Source organism: Gadus macrocephalus, chromosome 11 (genome assembly GCF_031168955.1).
Source record: "Gadus macrocephalus chromosome 11, ASM3116895v1".
Lineage (NCBI taxonomy): Eukaryota > Metazoa > Chordata > Actinopteri > Gadiformes > Gadidae > Gadus > Gadus macrocephalus.
The window spans coordinates 515,555-530,022 of record NC_082392.1 but is presented as its reverse complement, the minus strand read 5'-3'; the positions used below and the strand labels follow the sequence as shown (position 1 = coordinate 530,022).

The following is a 14,468-nucleotide window of genomic DNA, read 5'->3' as shown; positions in this document are numbered from 1 at the left end:
CCAGAGAGAGAGAGAGAAAGACAGTCCAAGGTTAGTGGGGTCTATGGTCCCTGCCACTGACCTCTTCGCCCCAGCTCGACTTGGGGTTCCTCTTCGAGTCGTTGGGGTTCCTCTTCGAGTCGTTGGGGTTCCTCTTGATCTGCAGGCCTCCGGTCGGGATGCAGCACGACACAATACACACACACCGACACAACAGCTCTTCGGTCCACTTGAACGTAACTTCCTTGGTTAGTTTTGGAGTGATCAAGAGGGTTGGCCACAGGCCTCTTACCACGAGACTGGCCTAACGTGTCTCTGGTCTCCACACGCTCCTCCAGCCAGTCTGTCTTCAGCCTGTTCTGGTGGAGTTAAAAAGGCCCTCTGATTGCAGGGCTAACTCAGCGCACCTGTGCAGGGTAAGCTGAGTAGTACCTCCCATCCAGAACCACACCCCTTGGCTGCCTTTGCCTGCCTTTGTGGCCACCCCGTGGCCATGTGGGGCACTGCTCAGCGGCTGGGCCACCACAATACATATACAGATTTATTTTTTTATTATTATTTCCGGCCGGCTTGGCCTGAGGTCTCCCCAACCTCCCCATGGACAGTCCCGCTCGGTATACTGGTGACCTTATACTGGGATATTTAAATTGGAATGTTGAAACGTTTTTGGAGAGGATTGGTCTGTGAACAAATATCAAGTCACACACACACACACGTTTAGACTCTGGTCTACGGGGGGTCCAGGTGGTCCTGGTCTACGGGGGGTCCAGGTGGTCCTGGTCTAAATGGTATGTAAATGGACTGCATTTATATAGCGCTTTTCTAACCATTGGCCACTCAAAGCGCTTTACAATGTTGCCTCACATTCACCATTCACGCACACATTCACACACCGACGGCGGAGTCAACCATGCAAGGCGACAGCCAGCTCGTTGGGAGCTAACAGTCAGGGTGAGGCGTCTCGCTCAAGGACACCTCGGCACTCAGCTAGGAGGAGCCAGGGATCGAACCAACAACCTTCAGGTTACCAGCCAACCCGCTCTACCTCCTGAGCTACTGCCGCTACAGTATGGTCTATGGGGGGTCCAGGTGGTCCTGGTCTACGGGGGGTCCAGGTGGTCGTGGTCTGCAGGGGGTGGTCCTGGTCTACGGGGGGTCCAGGTGGTCCTGATCTACGGGGGGTCCAGGTGGTCCTGGTCTACAGGGGGTGGTCCTGGTCTACGGGGGGTCCAGGTGGTCCTGGTCTACGGGGGGTCCAGGTGGTCCTGGTCAACGGGGGGTCCAGGTGGTCCTGGTCTATGGGGGGTCCAGGTGGTCCTGGTCTACAGGGAGTGGTCCTGGTCTACGGGGGGTCCAGGTGGTCCTGGTCTACAGGGGGTGGTCCTGGTCTACGGGGGGTCCAGGTGGTCCTGGTCTACGGGGGGTCCAGGTGGTCCTGGTCTACGGGGGGTCCAGGTGGTCTTGGTCTATGGGGGGTCCAGGTGGTCCTGGTCTACAGGGAGTGGTCCTGGTCTACGGGGGGTCCAGGTGGTCCTGGTCTACAGGGGGTGGTCCTGGTCTACGGGGGGTCCAGGTGGTCCTGGTCTACGGGGGGTCCAGGTGGTCCTGGTCTACGGGGGGTCCAGGTGGTCCTGGTCTATGGGGGGTCCAGGTGGTCTTGGTCTATGGGGGGTCCAGGTGGTCCTGGTCTACAGGGAGTGGTCCTGGTCTACGGGGGGTCCAGGTGGTCCTGGTCTACAGGGGGTGGTCCTGGTCTACGGGGGGTCCAGGTGGTCCTGGTCTACGGGGGGTCCAGGTGGTCCTGGTCTACAGGGGGTGGTCCTGGTCTACGGGGGGTTCAGGTGGTCCTGGTCTACGGGGGGTCCAGGTGGTCCTGGTCTACGGGGGGTGGTCCTGGTCTACAGGGGGTCCAGGTGGTCCTGGTCTACGGGGGGTCCAGGTGGTCCTGGTCTACGGGGGGTCCAGGTGGTCCTGGTCTACGGGGGGTCCAGGTGGTCCTGGTCTACAGGGGGTGGTCCTGGTCTACGGGGGGTCCAGGTGGTCCTGGTCTACGGGGGGGGTCCTGCTCTACCTGCGGTCCCCCCCCCCGGTCCTCACCTGGTCTGCGTAGAGCGACAGCTCCGAGGCGTCGGCTGCGTCGTAGTCAAACAGGACCCGGGCGCGGCGGCTTCCTGGGGGGGGGCTGGGGGGGTCCCCCCCTCCCCCACTCTGCTCCCCCTGCTGGCCAGAGCCCCCCGCGGAGCCGCTGGTGGGGGTCAGGGGTCATCATCATCTTTAAGTAGAGCGTAGTACTGAGTAGTGCTGAGTAGTGCTGAGTAGTGCTGAGTAGTACTGAGTAGTACTGAGTAGTACTGAGTACTACTGAGTAGTGCTGAGTAGTGCTGAGTAGTGCTGAGTAGTACTGAGTAGTGCTGAGTAGTGCTGAGTACTACTGAGTACTACTGAGTAGTGCTGAGTAGTGCTGAGTAGTGCTGAGTAGTGCTGAGTAGTACTGAGTAGTACTGAGTAGTGCTGAGTAGTGCTGAGTAGTGCTGAGTAGTACTGAGTAGTACTGAGTAGTGCTGAGTTGTAATGAGTAGTGCTGTGTAGTACTATGTACTAATGAGTAGAACTATATATTAATCTGTAGGACTGAGTAGTACTGAGTAGTACTGAGTAGTGCTGAGTAGTGCTGAGTAGTGCTGAGTAGTGCTGAGTACTACTGAGTACTACTGAGTAGTGCTGAGTAGTGCTGAGTAGTGCTGAGTAGTACTGAGTACTACTGAGTACTACTGAGTAGTACTGAGTAGTGCTGAGTAGTGCTGAGTAGTGCTGAGTAGTACTGAGTAGTACTGAGTAGTACTGAGTAGTACTGAGTAGTACTGAGTAGTGCTGAGTAGTGCTGAGTAGTACTGAGTAGTGCTGAGTAGTGCTGAGTAGTGGTGAGTAGTACTGAGTAGTGCTGAGTAGTACTGAGTAGTACTGAGTAGTACTGAGTAGTGCTGAGTAGTACTGAGTAGTGCTGAGTTGTAATGAGTAGTGCTGTGTAGTACTGTGTACTAATGAGTAGAACTATATATTAATCTGTAGGACTGAGTAGTACTGTGTAGTAATGAGTAGTACTGTTTAATAATGAGTAGTACTGAGTAGTACTGTGTAGTATGAGTCATACTGTGTAGTACTGATTAGTAATAGTAGTACTGAGTAGTACTGCGCAGTAGGGGTGTAACGGTACACGTATTAGTACCGAACCGTCACAGTACAGGCATTTCGGTGCGGTTACAGAGGTGGACCGCGGTGCGTAGATGTGGCGTACATAGCGCTAATATGGCGAAAGTAAAGGCTTGTTTTGCAATGCAGGATTTAAAACTTGAAGTCAGACCTCCCGGGCCGTTTAGCCAAAGTATACTACTCCTATACTACTCCGACTCCGTAATCCGCTCAGCAGCTCTCCGTCGGGATGTCGGATACGAAATGCAATTCGCCGCCCGATCGATCTTACATGTTGACTATAAACCATGTAAGCAGTGTTGTAAATAAACTTTCAAAGCTTTTCAAATCTTATTTGGTGTTTTATTGGTTCTTAAGGTGCAAAGTAAACGATGTACAAAGTAATTAAGGTGCAAAGTCAGACCACAGAATTGATTCAGGAAATGATTTTGTTAGAGGACCAATCACAGCCCTTGCCGTCTCTGTTGCGTCGACCAATAGGTCCATGGCGTCGACGGATAGTTAAAATATATTGGATGCGCACGTAAGCTACGGGGAGGCTCTCCGACAGGCTCTCCGGCTATGGAGAGGGCTCTCTGGTTCTACGTACAGCACTTTAACGTGCACACGCTTTTGAAAAGGCACCATCCAGGTGTTACTATCTCCGTTGCTGTGAAAAAAAAAACGAGCTATTCAAACCCAGCTCACTATTTCAACAACCCCTGTCTGGGAATTCAGAAATGCAAATGCCATAACCGAGGCCGTTTCTCAATTCGCGTACTTGTGCGTGCTCGTGTGCTCGTGAAACGTCATCAGTCATTGCCCGAGCACTGTTCCAATTCGAAGCACGCATCAAGCGAGTACTGTCGTAAAACCCGGAAGTGTTCTTGATGCGTGCTCGATCTCGCCGTTTCACCGAGCATGCATCGGAGGTGGCTCGTGTGTACTTGCAACCGCTATAAATCCCAGGATGCATTTCACACTCGCAGCAGTACGATGGCGGACAATATGGAGAAGACGCACAACTGTAGCTTAAGTTACTCTTAACTTATATATATATTGATATAATATAATAATAATAATAATAATAATATAAGATAATATATAAATATATATATATAAAGTCGTGTGTGTATAGCTCATACACATGACAGGACACGCATATCTTTTAAATTTGTATTCATTCAGAATATTTACATACTATTTGACAATGAAAGAGGCTGGGATTTTGTTTTATATCATTTGTTTATATTGTTCAGTAGTATATGCCTAAATGAGGCCGTAGCACAGTTAACGGACGAGCAGAGGTGGTGACGTCATCGAGTCCGCTGCTGTTCCAATCGCAGGTACGTACTCGCGTGCTCGCAAGTCTGTGCTTGAAGTACGGACTTGCCAAGTACGTGCTTGCAAGTCATCGAGTCCGTAGTACGCGTGCTAGGAATTGAGAAACGGCCCAAGTTTATTGGTGTTTTCATTGCTTCTATCAACAAGCAGCTTTTTTAATTTTCCCCTTAACTATTAACCGTACCGTATCGTGACTTAAAAACCGAGTTACGTACCGAACCGTGACTTTTGTGTACCGTTACACCCCTACTTGTAGTAATGAGTAGTAGGCTACTTTGTAGTAATAGTTGTAATGAGTAGTGCTGTGTAGTACTGTGTATTACTGAGTAGTACTGTTTAGTACTGTTTAGTAATGTGTACTGCTTCTGTCCTACCACGCTAGTGCTAGCTGCTTCTGTCCTACCACGCTAGTGCTAGCTGCTTCTGTCCTACCACGCTAGTGCTAGCTGCTTCTGTCCTACCACGCTAGTGCTAGCTGCTTCTGTCCTACCACGCTAGTGCTAGCTGCTTCTGTCCTACCACGCTAGTGCTAGCTGCTTCTGTCCTACCACGCTAGTGCTAGCTGCTTCTGTCCTACCACGCTAGTGCTAGCTGCTTCTGTCCTACCACGCTAGCTCCTTCTGCAGGTCCTCCATGTGCAGGTGACACTGCTTGTAGTACGCTGCCTGGGCCTCCACAAACTCGTGCAGGCAGCGCAGGTGGTTCACCTGACGACAAACACAGACAGGTGGTTTACCCCACAGACAGGTGATTGACCCCACAGACAGGTGGTTGACCACCTGGAGGGTAACGCTGGGCCGTGTCCAGTGTGTGGAGGAGACGTACGTGTGTGCTGCTGATGTCCCCCAGCAGTAGTTTGGTGACCTCCGCCTGCTGGTCAAACTCCGCCTGCGCTCGCTGGAGCTCATCTCCAGCCTGCAGACCAGAAGCCTTTTAGAAATAGAACACACTCAAATAATGAAGATGATAAACCGTACCTACAGCACTAACTAAATGGGATACATAGAATGTTTACGTTTTGCAACCAATTGGTTGGGTTGTAAGCAAAGTTTACACCGGTCTTTACCTGAGGCAGTAGTTTATCATCAATGCACTTCCTTCCTATCAGCTCCCCGCTGTAGTTTATCATCCCCTCCCTGTTGTAGTTCCCTCCCCTCCCTGTTGTAGTTCCCTCCCCTCCCTGTTGTAGTTCCCTCCCCTCCCTGTTGTAGTTCCCTCCCCTCCCTGTTGTAGTTCCCTCCCCTCCCTGTTGTAGTTCCCTCCCCTTCCTGTTGTAGTTCCCTCCCCTCCCTGTTGTAGTTCCCTCCCCTCCCTGTTGTAGTTCCCTCCCCTCTCTGTTGTAGTCCCTCCCCTTCCTGTTGTAGTTCCTCCCCTCCCTGTTGTAGTTCCCTCCCCTCCCTGTTGTAGTTCCCGCCCCTCCCTGTTGTAGTTCCCTCCCCTCCCTGTTGTAGTTCCCTCCCCTCCCTGTTGTAGTTCCCTCCCTGTTGTAGTCCCTCCCCTTCCTGTTGTAGTTCCCTCCCCTCCCTGTTGTAGTTCCCTCCCCTTCCTGTTGTAGTTCCCGCCCCTCCCTGTTGTAGTTCCTCCCCTCCCTGTTGTAGTTCCCTCCCCTCCCTGTTGTAGTTCCCGCCCCTCCCTGTTGTAGTTCCTCCCCTCCCTGTTGTAGTTCCCTACCCTCCCTGTTGTAGTTCCCTCCCCTTCCTGTTGTAGTTCCCTCCCCTCCCTGTTGTAGTTCCCTCCCCTCCCTGTTGTAGTTCCCTCCCCTTCCTGTTGTAGTTCCCTCCCCTTCCTGTTGTAGTTCCCTCCCCTCCCTGTTGTAGTTCCTCCCCTCCCTGTTGTAGTTCCCTCCCCTCCCTGTTGTAGTTCCCTCCCCTCCCTGTTGTAGTTCCCGCCCCTCCCTGTTGTAGTTCCCTCCCCTCCCTGTTGTAGTTCCCTCCCCTCCCTGTTGTAGTTCCCTCCCCTCTCTGTTGTAGTCCCTCCCCTTCCTGTTGTAGTTCCCTCCCCTCCCTGTTGTAGTTCCCTCCCCTCCCTGTTGTAGTTCCCTCCCCTCCCTGTTGTAGTTCCCTCCCCTTCCTGTTGTAGGGTTGTTTGTTGAAGCATGAGGTTCAGGGGTCAGACTCACCTTCTCAACTTCCTGGGTCCAGAGCTGTTGGAGGATGAGAAGAATTTTGAGCAGTTCTCAGAAAAAGAAGAGGAAGCCTGACCCTAACCCCGACCCCACCCTAACCCCAACCCCAACCTTAACCCCAACCCCACTGAAGTGGCGAACCCTTTGTTCGCCCTATATATTCCTGAGGCAGAGGTAGTTCGACACACATTTCTTGGGAAGCACGCACAGAGATTGTTTAACTTGGTGTTGATTCATTTATTAAGCAATAACTCCGGTTGACTTTCCAGGAAATAACTAAACATAAAAAATCCAAACAATGTAACTGTTTGCGGCCAAAACAGGGTTCTTCGTATTGGACAAAAAGGGCTTTTCAATGTAAAATAATCTGTCAAAAATGCGTCCAATAATACAAAATAATGCGAATTAATGCAAACTAATGTGGTCAGAAAACTGTTGGCTCTCTGCCTTCCAAACCTGAACAACAGTAATTAGCCTGCCCTATATGAGGGCCTCCAATAGGCTCCAGGTAGAGCGTGACACACCTACTTCCCCAGGTGACACAACGGACTAATCACAAAATTCATAAATATACATATGAATTAAAGTTTGATTAATATTTCATACACTTTATAATTCTTAACTCATACTTTTAGCCTTAGACTCAAAATATATTTACTTAAAAATATTCAACACAAAAGACCTCTAAATGGCTCCAACACCCACCCTAACCCTAACCCCAACCCCAACCCCGGCCTCAACCCTTGCCCTAAACCTAACCAAACAGGAGCCCCGGTATCAGGACCAGACACACTGGTATATAACATAAGATACCAGGCACCACGCAGACCAAATGATGCACGCTTTACCCCCGGGGAGAGAACCTTTTCCAGTCTCGTCGGCATAACAAACCACAGCAGCCTTTGAGGAAGACCAAGGATGGGGTCTGATGAAGAAGGTCCCATTAGGTCGTACTTGTTTGGGCTGATAACCAACTATGGAAAATACAATTGTGTAATGATTTAAGTTGTGCGTTTGAATTAATAGTTGTGTCATTGAAATATGACACAAACCTCACCTCCCTGTCTGCTCTCCACAGATACACTTTCTACATGTTGCACCACCTACCCTGAGTCAGACACCACCTACCCTGAGTCAGACACCACCTACCCTGAGTCAGACACCACCTACCCTGAGTCAGACACCACCTACCCTGAGTCAGACACCACCTACCCTGAGTCAGACACCACCTACCCTGAGTCAGACACCACCTACCCTGAGTCAGACACCACCCTACCCTGAGTCAGACACCACCTACCCCCAATCAGACACCACCTACCCTGAGTCAGACACCACCTACCCTGAGTCAGACACCACCTACCCTGAGTCAGACACCACCCTACCCTGAGTCAGACACCACCTACCCCTGAGGCGCTGGCAGAGAGGACGTAGTTCCGAGGTCTGGTCTCCTGGAAGTCAGGCTGCGTCTACAGAAACAGAACAGTCTTAAATGGAAACAACATCATAACATATATACTCCACTGCCCAACATAACTATATTAGTTATAATAGTAATTATTATAGTACAAATACTATATACTAGTTATTATGATAACATAACTAACACCAGTGTTAGTTAGTGCCGCGGCGAAAAATTTTGCGGGTATTTTGCTCAAAGATGCCGGTACGCATGAATGAAATAAACGACTGTTTATTTCCATATAAATAAACAACAGTAGGTACAAATGTTGTGCAAACATGCAGATTTTTCGGCCCTCGGTGTGAGGGAGGGGTCCGTTAAGTCGATGGATGCGATGCTTAATCATTTAGTCCAAACTACAGTAGGCTACGGGCAAACCTGAAGTCACCGTCGTGACATTTCATATACGTCCCGTCTGTGTGTGTGTGTGTGTGTGTGTGTGTGTGTGTGTGTGTGTGTGTGTGTGTGTGTGTGAGTGAGTGAAAGGGAGGAACTTATTTGAAATCGGCCGTGCGTGCCTGTTTGTTGTTTATTGTTTTTGATTTAACAATATATAGGTTTAGAGAAATCTGGCTTTCAGAACTCAGTGCCTACCCACTCACTGACCTCACCGCACGTCACTGGCGGTAGATTGACGGGTGACTATGATAGACTATGCAACAATATATTCAACCACCAGATGTCCCCGTCTCAATTACACTCAAAAAACTTTATTGGCACGACTAATGTTGTAAACAGTATTACGAATGCCATTTTTTTTTTCTTTTTTTTTTTCAATACATTGGTAGTCAAGGCGGGGCCCTAGTCTTGTTAAGGCGGCCGCCTTAACAAGATAGTGCTGGGGGGAACCCTGAACACAATACAACCATCTCTGTGTCCATTATTCATATTGTGTATGAATAATGTGTCCCTGGTGGCGGCGGGCGGTCCACGGCTCTACCCCGGACAGGGTGACCCGGACAGGCCCCGGGTAGAGACCAGAGTCCTGTACCCCGGACAGGGTGACCCGGACAGGCCCCGGGTAGAGACCAGAGTCCTGTACCCCGGACAGGGTGACCCGGACAGGCCCCGGGTAGAGACCAGAGTCCTGTACCCCGGACAGGGTGACCCGGACAGGCCCCGGGTAGAGACCAGAGTCCTCTACCCCGGACAGGGTGACCCGGACAGGCCCCGGGTAGAGACCAGAGTCCTCTACCCCGGACAGGGTGACCCGGGCTGAACAGGCCCCGGGTAGAGACCAGAGTCCTGTACCCCGGACAGGGTGACCCGGGCTGAACAGGCCCCGGGTAGAGACCAGAGTCCTGACCTCCGGACAGGGTGACCCGGACAGGCCCCGGGTAGAGACCAGAGTCCTGTACCCCGGACAGGGTGACCCGGACAGGCCCCGGGTAGAGACCAGAGTCCTGTACCCCGGACAGGGTGACCCGGACAGGCCCCGGGTAGAGACCAGAGTCCTGACCTCCGGACAGGGTGACCCGGACAGGCCCCGGGTAGAGACCAGAGTCCTGTACCCCGGACAGGGTGACCCGGACAGGCCCCGGGTAGAGACCAGAGTCCTGACCTCCGGACAGGGTGACCCGGACAGGCCCCGGGTAGAGACCAGAGTCCTGTACCCCGGACAGGGTGACCCGGACAGGCCCCGGGTAGAGACCAGAGTCCTCTACCCCGGACAGGGTGACCCGGGCTGAACAGGCCCCGGGTAGAGACCAGAGTCCTGTACCCCAGACAGGGTGACCCGGGCTGAACAGGGTTAGGGTAGAGACCAGACAACGACCCCTCCCAACGGCCCTGCAGGTCGGGGCTTGGGCAATGGGCTAAGGGACGGGTAGTTAGTACCTCTGACTGCCTTACCGACAAGTGGGATGCCTGCACCGCCTGAAGCAAACTCATCAGCGACCCCAGGGGGGGAATGTATGCGGAAGCTGAAGTCAAGATCGAGAATTGGATGCGGGAATGTTAGACCACTATACCAAACTGGAAAATTGGCACAACTGACCAAAGAAATGCAGCGGTACAACCGAAGCATTGTTGGTGTATGTCAGAGCCGGGTGAATACCTTTTCCTTACTTCTCCTTTCAAAAAGTGCAGTTAAAAGCCTCATGAATGGGAACCAATTTCAGAACGGATCATCACAGCCAGGTTTACATCAAAAGACGCAATATCACGTTCATCCAATGCTATGCTCCCGCCAACACTGCTTATGAAGAAAGAGAGACCTTTTACCAACAACTACAGGCTTTCTTCCAGAGCACTCCCAAAAAAGACAAGATTGTAATGGGAGATCTGAACGCCAGAATTGGAAAGGATAACGCAGACTGGAGAGGAGCGATGGGACGGAAGGACCGGGGCAGCTGGATGAGAACGGGCTCTTCTCGGCCAGCTTCTGTGCCCTCAGGCGGTAAGGGCATGACACGGCTTCCTCCATCTTCTGCGTCAGCTTTTTAATGAATCGCAGTTTCTCGTTTCCCGACGGCGACAACCATAAACATATAAAGAAATGTCTATGGCGACAACAACACGACTACGTCTCCTTCTACTTCCGGCTCACATCCCCCGGCCGCAAGATCTCGCGCATGTGCAGAACGCGAAATCCGATGTGCGATACAATGCTGGTTTACATGCAGGTAGAAAGCCGAGTATGAACGAGTTATCTAGGTGTTCTTACCCGATCTCGCTTGTCAGTTCATGTACCGATATCTGTCCGACGTTGATCAGGTAAAGGTGTTTACATGCATTTTAAAGTCCAGGGGCCTGTACTACGAAGCTGGATGAGAGGGTTAGCGAGGTAGGTTGAGCTCAAAGCCTGGGTTAGCTGGACCAATCCAGGGGCCTGTACTACGAAGCTGGATGAGAGGGTTAGCGAGGTATGTTGAGCTCAAAGCCTGGGTTAGCTGGACCACGAAAGTCGATCTCTTTAAGCGTCGCTGTATCACCATGGTGACTTATGCTCACAACCAAACCTGGTCGGGAGCAGGTTTTCAGCTTAGACTACCCAGAGATCGGCTACTTATATCGGCGTGCGCAGCTTCCTAGCCCCTCCTCCGATAATGGCGTCACCATTTGTGGGTGTTCCCGTGGACCTCGGCGCACTTATCGTACAGGCGTCTCTCCGGAGACAGAGGGTTTTTTGGGACAGAACCGATCCCTTGGCATTGTCTGACGATATTCTTTATGAGAGATTTGCGTGCAACAGTAAGTGTACTGTAGTGTGTCTGTGTTTCAAGTTTGAAGGTGGCCCAACGTTCAATGTACATTAACCTTGGATAGTCAAGTGCCGTGTTGTCCGTTATCCCTTATATAACCGCTATGTCAGTGACACAATTAGGCCTAATAATTTTTTATTCTACAAATTCATATTATAGCTGTGAGAATTGTTAAAGGTCCCATGACATGCTATTTTATGTATTCTTTAATATAGGTATTAGTGGGCAACTAACACAGTATTCAAAGACGTTCCCTAAATTCAGCCGTGGTGCAGAGTTACAGCCACTCCGAGCCAGTCGCACATTGAGCTTCCCCCAAATGCGCTGTTTCGGTGGGCGTGTCAAGGAGGAGGGTGGGGGTGTGGCCCTGAGCAGCTTGCAGCCACCATGCGCTCTGTTTACAGTGGATGTATCGCAATGGCGAGGCGCACACCCTTTAGCCGTGTTCTGTAAATATTCTAGAACACACGGGAGTCCTGGAGCTCTATATCTAAATATTATCATATAGCCTACACAGATATCTATATCATATAATATATATTATCACGGCCAAAAGCTGTGTGAGCCGATATTATGAATCTCAAACGACCGCGTTGGGTTCTCCGACGTTCCTGGTTCTTCAACGTCCACATCAATGTGAATACACACACTGTAACGCAAGTGTTTCTTGTTGGTTCTTTGACTTGTCTTGTATTTCCACAACGAGACTGTCGTGGGGGTTATCTGAGCCATGGTTGAGAAGGAATTGGGGGAAAGGAACTTTGGTTTGACTCGCTGAAGTACATGAACTGCGACATGCCGCCGGTTGCCGCGAGGCACCATCGCCCGGCAGCGCGCGGTTCAGTCGACTTCAGGTTGATGTGAAAGTGGAAGAACCAGAGACGTCGCAGAACCCGACAAAGTCGTTTGTGATTCATAATATCGTCTGGAGGCGCACACAATATGTTATATGATATAGATATCTATGTATTATATGATATTATTTAGATATAGCGCTCCAGGACTGTAACGCAAGTGTTGTACACTTCCTTGTTATTTGGATAACCGTTCTGCTGTTGGTGTGATGGCGCATCACGTCGGACTCTCGTCTCTGGTATTTCTACAACGAGACTCGTATTGGGGGTTATCTCAGCCATGGTTGAGAATAAATTGGGGGGAAGGAACTTTGGCTTTGACTCCCTCAAGAACATGAACCACGACATGGAGGAGAAAGGGATTGTTGGCGGCGAATGTCTCCCGCTTGAGCCCCGCTGAGGGACCACCGCCGGAGGCGGAGGTGCATAAGCGCTGCCCGGCAAAGATCCCTTTCTCCTCCTTGTCGTGGTTCATGGTCTTGAGCAGGGGCGTTGCTAGACCTAGAGTTTTACTGGGGCACAGGCCCCCAACTGCCAATACTTATTTTATTTTATTTTATTACGTGGGCACAATATGAAATAGATGGATACAGAAGGGTATGTACGAGCTTCAAAATCATTGTCACTGTCATACTGTAGGCTATATTAAAGCACTGGTAAAGGTAAAGATTCAAAGATAGATTCATGAGTACCGTACAATGATATGTATTTAAACACATACACATCTCAAAGATTTACAAATAAGGTAACTGACAAATAAACAAAAAGTCTCTTTATGACCTTCACCTCTTTATCAGGAGAAGTCTACACATCTATATTTATTTAAAAGCTGTGTGGAAACAGCATAATTTTGCCAGAACGACATGGACTATAAAGGCCAGAAACAAGGTTTAAAATATAATTTCTGACTTAAGGTGAGGTGGCTCATTGTCACCAATCAACCTGGAAAATGTTATAGAACATCAAAGCTCTTAAATTTAACTAAATAAGGCCATACACTACTGCATAGAGCCTTTTTAAATTATTATTTTTTCACTATTAAGCTGTATTTTCCTTTTTAGTGTTAAGGAAGTTTTTGGCCACTAAAACTTCCTCAAATTTTGAAGATTATTAATTTTCCGTGTGTGTGTGTGTGTGTGTGTGTGTGTGTGTGTGTGCGTGCGCGTGCGTGCGTGCGTGCGCGTGTGTGTGTTATAAAACGACAGGCTACAGACGCTCAGTATTGAAAAACTGGTGCTATTTATGTGGGCAACATTCTCTAACAGCAATCAAGTTGTCATTGTTTGTGTCAAACAAGTTGTGCATTTGTTGTAACGTTAAAACAGGAGATGACTATACTCTGCGCTGTTTCCAGCTCCCGTGGTTTCCAACGAAACATTCAGAAGAGTCACGTGGACGAATCCGGAAATAACTGATTTTTTTCATTGGTTGTTGCGTTAAATCGTAAATTTTCTGATTGGCTTTTATGTGGCCCCTTTCGTTTTTTGATTGGCTGGTAAGTGGCAGGCTCGACTGAGGACTCCCGAGGCAGCAGGAGATGCACTTGATGAATCCTGCCGATTCCATAGCGAGAGCGGCGCTTCTGCAGATTAATTTAATGATGATCAATGGAATTTTACTGGGGCACTGGAGACTTTTACTGGGGCACGTGCCCCAGTAAAAAGGGCCTGACGACGCCTCTGGTCTTGAGGGAGTCAATGGCAAAGTTCCTTCCCCCCAATTCATTCTCAACCTTGGCTGAGATAACCCCCAATACGAGTCTCGTTGTAGAAATACCAGAGACGAGAGTCCGACGTGATGCGCCATCACACCAACAGCAGAACGGTTATCCAAATAACAAGGAAGTGTACAACACTTGCGTTACAGTCCTGGAGCTCTATATCTAAATAATATCATATAATACATAGATATCTATATCATATAACATATTGTGTGCGCCTCCAGACGATATTATGAATCACAAACGACTTTGTCGGGTTCTGCGACGTCTCTGGTTCTTCCACTTTCACATCAACCTGAAGTCGACTGAACCGCGCGCTGCCTGCTGCCGGCTGCCCGCTGCCGGGCGATGGTGCCTCGCGGCAACCGGCGGCATGTCGCAGTTCATGTACTTCAGCGAGTCAAACCAAAGTTCCTTTCCCCCAATTCCTTCTCAACCATGGCTCAGATAACCCCCACGACAGTCTCGTTGTGGAAATACAAGACACGTCAAAGAACCGACAAGAAACACTTGCGTTACAGCGTGTGTATTCACACACACACACACACACACACACACACACACACACACACACACACACACACACACACACACA

The 14,468-nt window shown here is 50.1% G+C and overlaps 1 protein-coding gene across 3 annotated transcripts in view; it reads right to left on the bottom strand.

Annotated features, from left to right (window-relative positions):
* LOC132468042 (endophilin-B2-like) overlaps positions 1-14,468 on the bottom strand; it is a 28,785-nt gene that overhangs the window by 6,322 nt on the left and 7,995 nt on the right. The window contains exons 6-10 of one of the 3 annotated variants that reach the window (XM_060065684.1): positions 8,041-8,103; positions 6,632-6,655; positions 5,338-5,442; positions 5,119-5,219; positions 2,077-2,224 (exon numbers count right to left, since the gene is read on the bottom strand). In XM_060065684.1, coding sequence (XP_059921667.1) covers positions 2,077-2,224; positions 5,119-5,219; positions 5,338-5,442; positions 6,632-6,655; positions 8,041-8,103 — 441 coding nt within the window. Of the gene's footprint in view, positions 1-2,076; positions 2,225-4,962; positions 5,220-5,337; positions 5,443-6,631; positions 6,656-8,040; positions 8,104-14,468 lie in introns of those variants that run through there. The other 2 variants (XM_060065685.1, XM_060065686.1) reach the window with 2 other exon arrangements.